Consider the following 8429-nt stretch of genomic DNA (forward strand, 5'->3'; position numbering starts at 1 on the left):
CAGTGTAATTTTGTTGTGTCAAAAATGTTTATTTTATTTTTATTGATTGATTTTTCTAATGAAATCATAGAAACAAATTCACTGGAAATGTATGTCACAATATTTACACTCACTAATATCTTATGACCCTATTTATTTCAGTGTTTCTTTGAAGTTTCAAAAAACGATTACAGTGGAATGGTTTATATCTGAACATATGCATGTGACAGAAGTCACTGTAAATTATGACAGAATAAAATTATATATTTTTACTTCCCCACTCACAATGGGACAATTCTATTTCTACTATCTTGGGACTTTCACATAGAAAGCATAATTATTTTATGTTGTGTAATGTAAAGAAATGCAATTTTAAGTGACAAATAGAAGCTTTATTAAATTTCCATTTGTTAGCCAAACACACAACTTACTGCCTACAAAGCATAAACCAATATATTATAAGCTTTCAACATAAATGTATATACAAAGACATTCAAATGGTTTCACATTTCATATTTAGTACCCACAGTAAAATAGTTCATCATTTGTATATGCACTTGTTTGATTACAAAGATGTTTGCACCACTACCTCCTCGGGGCTGTTAGTGGTGGCCCAGTAGATGTTCCCTGTGGCTGATGGTAAGAGTGAATTGCGCTCATTAGGGTGTCCACTCCCTCTTTCATAAGCCTCTGCACAGACCATGGGGACTGGCACCCAGGTGGTTTCATTGAACATAGCATAGTCCACGTGGTAGTGTTTCTTCCCCACTTTCAGTATATCGTGGAAACGCTGACCCCAGCAGATGTCTGCAGGAGTGTAGGACGTGCGTGTCTGATGGAGCATCCCTGTGGAGTCCGCGGTGTAGGTGAAGGAGACTAGCAGCTCAAATTTCTTCCTCTTCAAGTCATCTGGACCTATTCTGTAAAGGGGACTTCCTGGTTTTAGTTTGTGAACAATTGTTGTGGGGGAGACGAGAACAACATGTGGGTTCTCGAGGTCTAAATCCTGGTACAGCATCACAACAGAACCTCGCTTCTTCACATGCCGGACAAGATGGGCCTTGACGACTCCCTCCAGGATGTGGTTACCCCTGAAGTCTCCGAGACGCCATGACACACACAGCACCCTATTCCGCAGGTTGACCACTGCGGAGCTGCTGAAACGCACCGCCTGAGACCTCCTTTGGGCAGATGCCATTTTAGCCACGATGATGCCGATGATAATGGTGTCAAAAAAGCAGCTAAACAGATTATGGACGGTGACCACAATAATAGCCCCAATGCAATTCTCAGTCATTCCCCGGTTGCCATAACCAATAGTTGCCTGGGTCTCCATTGAGAACAGGAACGCTCCAGTAAAGCCGCGCACGTTGTCCACGCAAGGATCGTTATCTGAACTCTGAGTGTCGCCATGTATGTGGGCAATGAGCCAATAGCAGAGACCGAAGAAGATCCAGGAGAGAATATAAGAAAGGGTAAAGAGAAGGAACATCATCCTCCAGCGAATCTCTATGAGGGTGGTGAAGATGTCCAGTATATATGGGCTCCAGTCTCCAGGCGGCTTCTGGAATGCCACCAGGAACCGGCCATCTTTCTGCATGTAGCGGAGCCGCCTTCTTTCCTTTTCATTTTTCTTGCTCAGCGTATGAACTGAGGTGTGATTGGTGTCAATGATATTATCTTCGCTTTCAGTGCTCATGTTGGTAGCGAGTGCCTTTCAGTCTCCTATGGAAATAAAAAGATGAGATGGAAATAAAGGTTGGGGTTGTATTATTTTAGATTGTGGCGTTATTACAACGTCCTCATATAATTTCCCTCTGTAAAGCATGGCTGTTTTTTCTACTATTATTTATATAATCAAAGAGAATGTTATAAAACTTTGTTTTAAAACATCCTACACTATAAAAAGTTTTGCTTCATTTGCAGTTTTACATAAAATATGTCGTTATACACTCGTCTTCTACTACTACATTAGAGCCACAGGCTGTTATCTTTATGCCCTTTAAACTGAACAGATCAATGATAACTTTATGCTGCAATATCCAGAGGTGTTTTATGGGTAGTTTTTCCATGTCAGTCATTAGCTTCTTCTCTTTGTTTTGTCCTCGATAAGATATCGGAAAATTTCCTTTCCTTTTCACTGCGTTCCACATAGAAGCATGTTTTACTCCTTAACCTTTCCTTTAACAGTTTCAGATTGTGGATTTCTGTGATGGCACTTGAATGCACCTTGATGACGAAAACAAATTATTAAGCACACTAGAACACACTTTGGTGATCATTGTCAAGTGTGAACACTTCTAAAAGTGGTGAAACAACACAGTGCTAAAGACAGAAACAGCAATCCTAAATGACATATCATTTAGGATTGCTGTTTCTGTCTTTGTCTCTGTCTTGGGTAAATCTACCCAATCCCTGGCCCAACAGAAGTGTGCAAGATGTAGACTTCCGGTAAATTTCTGACCCAACTCATGAGTTATGAATTTTGACCCAATATTTGGTCAAACTAACCCAACATATGACCCAACAGCTTCAACCCAGAAATTGGGTTATGAAAATAACCCAGCATTTTTTACTGTGTAATGTCACTATCATGCTTAGGTTTAGTAATTTAGGTTTTCGGGCATCTTGCAAACATTGAGTTGGCTCTAAACTAATCTGTACATCAAAGCTTTTAATAGTCAGACTAAATCTGCTAAAAAGCTTAACTTGGGCAAAAAGGTCTACAAACAGTTTTGAGCTTAAAAGCCCCCTCATTTGTAATCTGTGGACCTTACCTCTTTTATATTTTATTTCAGTCTGCAGTCTTCCAAATGTAACCAGAAGCAAACAAGGGGGACATTTCCTTAAAAGTGTAAGAAAAAGTTCAAAGAAAGTATTTATTCATTTAGCTTATTTTTAGTACAAGCTTAGGCAATTACATGGAATTGACCTCAGTTTGGTATACTTATTAATCGGTTTGTGTTCCTGTGAAGGTAAATTATTGACCAGTCATCACTTCTAATGGCTTTCACCTCCAAATGTTACCTGAAATGTCCCCCTTTTGCAGAAACACACAGAACAAAAGCCGGCACATTTCTATCATTTTATTTTATTGACAGCTCACTGATAACATGTCCGCTATCTGGTTTATCTCAAAGCTTCTCACTGATGAAAAATAAAGAATGTTTTTCCTGTCAGTCAACCTGAGATTTTATTGCCTTGCTCAGTCTGATGACATGTGGCTAATGTTTATCGCAGTTTATGATGACTGTTCTATCATACATTCTATTTTAACACTTCATACGGTTTAATTGTCCCACCAAAGGAATAAGGATTGCAGATTTTGTTGATTATATTGTGCACAGTAGTGCTATGTGTTGTAAAAACAGTGTTCTTGTTAGTCAAACATTATCATAAGCCAAAAAAGGCTGCCTACTGTTGGTGAGTAGCCAAAGTATGTACTTAAGGTTAAAACAAACAACAACAACAACAAAAAAAAACATAAGAATGTCTATGAAACATTGAAATTCCTGCTGCAAAACTGTTGAAATATTAAACCAAGCATAAAAATCCAGCAAAGTTTATATCAAATTTTCATTTGATCAATTAGAAATATTGTAAAATATCATAAAATACACAGTCAATAGATTTTCTCTTCATTAGAGTGGGTAAAGACATTCAGGTCTAAAGAAAAAAAATTAAGCAGGGACATATTGACCATGGAGGGATTAAATCTTCTGAGTTTCTGCTTAATCTTGTGATTATTTTCAAGTACAGATTTAATTTGTATTATTTAACACTTACTGTGTATTGTCTGAGTTACCATTTTTGGCAGGGGTTGAGAGTAAGATCACAACCCCAAGTGACACTGAAACACACTAAGCTTAGGTTTTAATCATGACCCCACAAAAAAAAACACTATTATTCTAAATAATGCATTTAATATACCCAAAACATCATTTCATTAATGACTTCAATTCTGTTTTCTGCTTTAAAAACTAAAACATATCTCACCAAAGCTGGATAATACATATTTGTTATAATTGTTGACTTAAAACGCATTTATGTAGTTATTTTTCAATAAATCGGTCTGACCAGACAAATAAGAAAGACTTGAATAATCAACCTACCTGCCTTGTAGAAATCAGACTGGCTCTGGTGTCACGAAGGCCATAAGCTCCTCTGAGCATTAAAGAATGTGTGCTTCATGCGGACATAACCTTCAAATGGTAGAAAAGCTTGACTGACTTGGTCCTGAGGCAAAGTCCCATTTTGTTATTCTGATATTACTGCAATCATTTCCGCCTCAAAGCTCATTGGACACTCTGAGGATTTATGACCTATGGAATATTTTAGAGGTTCCTCAAGATTAAAAAAAAAAAAAAGTCCTTGTCCCCACATGGTAAAGAAGGACTACTTTTTTACAATCTGTCTAGTTTTTCAAAAGACAACAAAAACAAGCAATTGCATTGATATTTTCAGCATGATATTTAAGCTATTTCCTTAAAACTTCCACAATTCATTACTCAGGAGGTTAATCTTTCTTCAGTCTGGTAGAAATTCCTTCATGGGAACAAGGATTTTCTTTGTCCCAATGGTGTACAATGCAGTTCTGATAAGACAAGATCACACCAAAACCAACGTGAAGAGAGTCAACTTTGAACGCCTCTTTATAGCAGCAATAGAGGGTATCTAAGGTTGCTGTAAAAATAGGCCGGCGACACCAAAACAACCTGGTTGTGTGCTTAAGAATAGAGTATGACACAGTTATCCATATTTGGAAGTTGAGCTATCTGATTAACTACTAGTTTTGCAAGATGATGAGTGAAAACAGATAAGAGACAATCCATTCAGAGATAACTGAGAGGAATACCTTATCTATTCTGTGTCCTTTAGAGACAATGGTTTTATTATGGTTTTATTTATTATGAATGGATGAAAATAGACACGCAGAAAAAAATAAAACATGGTTTTATTTAGGAAGAAAAAAATAAAGTCACTGAAAAAGAAAGAAAATCAACATAAAACAATTACAAAGTTCTATTTTGTGTATGTGGATGGATGTACAACTTTGGGATTTGCCAAAGAAATGTGTTGCTACATCATTAGGTTTGACAAATCTTCACAGAGACCACAAAAAAAAAAAAAAAAAAAAAAAAATTAAAATAAAAAATGTCCAATCTGATCACAGAGTAGTCAAAAAATTTCCCATGAAAGTCTCGTAACATTGTTCATGGAAATATTTTGTGAATTTTTAAGGACTCTGGCATTTGAGAGAATCACGATCATACAGAGCATTGACAGAGTACTGCATTTATGAGCTCATTTTTTTTAAATATAAGCCAAAACAGTGTCAGAAGTTACTACATTGGAAAAAAGGTGCAAATACTGCATTTGGTTTCTGTGTGTGTCACGTCAAACCAAGTCAGGCAGGAGTCCTGTGTACACTAAAGAACAATGAAATTAAGAAATTAAACCATTAAACATTTTCCAAAATAATCAATTAGCTTTCATAAGGCGTGCTATCAGAGCATGTATCCAATTTGAAATGAACTTCAAAGGCTTTCCACTTTTAATAACAAAACTGATTTCAGATTACTGTAAGGTGTGTTTGAAATCTCAGAGCAGCTTTGCTTTGCAAAATAGAGAGAATGGAATATTAGTCCCTGTTTCCTAATTAACTTTATTGAACTGAACAGACAATAAACTGCATGCATACAAACAACAAAATGGACGGTACTTGGCAATTACACAGAGACAACTGTGGCTCAATGGGAAAAGTGGTTGTTTTGCAATCTAAAATTGTGGATTTGATTCTAACTTCCCCTTGCCACATGTTGATGTGTCCCCCAAGGCAAGGCACTAGAAAATCACTATGCACATTAAATCATTATACAAAGAAACAACGAGGAAGGCAAAGGTGTAGAGATGAAAATACTTACAAAAAATGATGTTATTAAACCTATAGGTGTCTACTGTTCCCATAACCTGGTAAAAAACAGCCACTTGTACTACACTTTGCTTTGTACAGAGGGGTCGGGGCTCCCTGCTGCTGAGAAAAAATGCTTCCTGGCGGCTGTTGAGGTTGCAAATGTTACCCAGTTGCTAACGTTTGCCTTTGACTTATGTAATGCTCCAGTTCGACGCCAAGAAGCTTACCAGAAACTGCGTGCGCTGTAAACCGTCTTGCACTGCAAAGTGCTGATCCAAACAAGACGGTTGTTAATGTATAATCAGTATCTGAAAGCCTGACCAACACGTACTAAACTTCCTCCATTGCTCCATTGCTACATCGCAATGCAGGATGGACACAGGCCAAAAAACTCAATAGACCACAGACCAGTGGGAACTGATTCTTGGCCAGCCAGTAAACTGCCACATCCATTCGCCAACTGTGGAGTTATGAAAAAAGACAGTTCAGGTGCAAATGTTGGCCGACAGAAGCCCAAAAGCTCCCCACATGCCTCCTCACAACACCAGACAATCCCCTTCCTGGGATTTCATCCTTCCCTTTTACTGTCATATCATTTGTGCATCACAAACCACATCTTTTCACATCAGTAGAATAAATGTTAGGCAGCTTAATTTAAAATCAACATTACGTAACAAAAATTGCATGTTGTTAAAGTTAATGAACTCAAATAGCCTAGACAGTTCTTGGTAAAACTGCAATTCATCAGCCAGCTGTCAAAGCAGTGTATTTAAAAAGCCACTCTTTAGCTTAATCATTGCAGTCTTAAATATTTGTTCTGTTTTTTATAATCACTTTTTGTGCAAGCTTGCCTCTCAATTACAGACTCATTGAGCTTGCTCCCCTCTTTTGCAGACACGTTCTTGTTGTAATAAGTAAGGAGCACAGCCTATGACAATGTCAAACACGACCTGTATGGGCTCTCCTGAAGCTACGGACAATGGGCAATACCACACCTGCGTTTTCACTGTTTGCACAGTCTTACTGAATAACACGAAAGAGATTAGCTGACAATGATTTAATGAAAGGCTTTTGTGGGCCAGTTATATCGTCTGCACCAGTAGTGTTCTGCCCACTGTTTAAGAGATCTACTTAAAGAGTCACATCAAGCTGAAAATTGAAAGGATGAAAGGTGCAGTCATTAATTTATATCTAATCTAACTATTCAGATAAAAAATAATAATAATAATTTAGACTAAAAACTAAAAGAATGGAGAGTGCAATCGTTCTGCTGAGTTTGCTGATTTTTGGTAAGTAAATTTTGGAGACTTTTAAAAGATTTAAGGAAGTCTTTCTAAAATTACTGGAACACACGTCTTATTTTAGGATGTTCCCAAGCTGAAACCGAGTGCACGACTCGCAGATGTCTGGCCCAAATGTTAATTAGTAAAGAATATTTATCTTCACCTCAGTCTGAGAACTGCACCTTACTTGTTGACGTTCCATTAATTGAGTACGAAACGCTATCAGTCGTAAGTATTTTTTTCCCACACACTCCATAGAGGCAAGAACAAACTGTTCTCTACTTTGTTTAAAGATTCTTCCAAAGCTAATGTAAAGCAAAAATGTATAACTTTCTTATTTTTATTTTAACAGGACATGAAGGAACTGCATCTAATGAGTCGTCTGCAGGTTACAATTGTATGTGTTAAAAATTAAACATTAAGACAGAAAGATAAAACAGAATCTTATTTTAGTGACTGAATTTTACTTTAACGTACAGGCATGGGTGGATCCAGAGCTGGCATGGAATACATCAGTACATCAATTTGAAAAACTCATTTTGCCAGTAGATAAAGTGTGGACCCCATATATCTCTATAGAAAATGGGTGAGTGGCACAACATCCTATTCTTAAAAGAAACTCAGTCCATTGATCTGCTCAAGCTTACTGTCTCTGTTGGGAATATGTGCAGAAAAAGCTCCATGGAGCATGATTCGCCTGATCTCGTGGTGTACAGTAATGGAACAGTGGGGCACAAGGTGATCATAATTGCAGAAGTGAATTGTGGAATCAATCTGTTCAACTATCCTTTTGCTTTTGATGTGTGCCCCGTTGGACTTAAATCCACCCCACCAAATGGTAAGAAATTCACTGATGCCATGATAACACATTCCATTCCTACCATTTTATGTTAGCTTCATATCCTTAAATTTTCACAGGGCATTGGCTAATGCATGCACTAGACTGCTCTGGCTTGTATCTATCAATTTACAGTACATTATGTACAATTTGAGCAACAACATTGATCTGTTTATGTATAGTTAAGTGAACTTTTTGCATACCATAAACTGAAAGAAGCTCTGTAGTACCATGTTCCCCAAACCCCATTTTAGCTAGCGACATTTCCACAGTGACATTAATTGTTGGTATTGGAAATCATATTCAAACCAATGTTTCCTTTTTTTTTTTAAAGGAAACAGCAAAAAAAAAAAAAAAAGGGTTTTTAAATTTCCTGTTTTTTTTTTTCTCCCCTTAGGGGAGTAAATTTTTTTTT

At 37.1% G+C, this 8429-nt stretch overlaps 2 protein-coding genes across 2 annotated transcripts in view; one reads left to right on the top strand and one right to left on the bottom strand.

Moving 5' to 3' along the window:
• Positions 1-107: 107 nt before the first annotated feature.
• LOC106949101 (inward rectifier potassium channel 16-like) lies at positions 108-4314 on the bottom strand. The gene is made up of 2 exons (XM_015035132.1): positions 4092-4314; positions 108-1704 (listed from the first exon to the last, which is right to left on the bottom strand). The coding sequence occupies exon 2, from the start codon at positions 1676-1678 to the stop codon at positions 545-547; it is 1134 nt and encodes a 377-aa protein (XP_014890618.1). The 5' UTR covers positions 1679-1704; positions 4092-4314; the 3' UTR covers positions 108-544.
• A 911-nt stretch (positions 4315-5225) lies between these two features.
• Positions 5226-8429, top strand: part of LOC106949102 (zinc-activated ligand-gated ion channel-like) — an 8933-nt gene continuing 5729 nt past the window's right edge. The window contains exons 1-5 of the mRNA XM_015035133.1: positions 5226-7182; positions 7259-7404; positions 7529-7573; positions 7656-7762; positions 7848-8014. Of these exons, the coding sequence (XP_014890619.1) occupies positions 7143-7182; positions 7259-7404; positions 7529-7573; positions 7656-7762; positions 7848-8014 (505 nt within the window). The 5' untranslated portion in view covers positions 5226-7142. The remainder of the gene's footprint in view (positions 7183-7258; positions 7405-7528; positions 7574-7655; positions 7763-7847; positions 8015-8429) is intronic.

The sequence above is a fragment of the Poecilia latipinna genome, unplaced genomic scaffold (genome assembly GCF_001443285.1).
Source record: "Poecilia latipinna isolate Pla-1442-1.1 unplaced genomic scaffold, P_latipinna-1.0 Scaffold325, whole genome shotgun sequence".
NCBI lineage: Eukaryota > Metazoa > Chordata > Actinopteri > Cyprinodontiformes > Poeciliidae > Poecilia > Poecilia latipinna.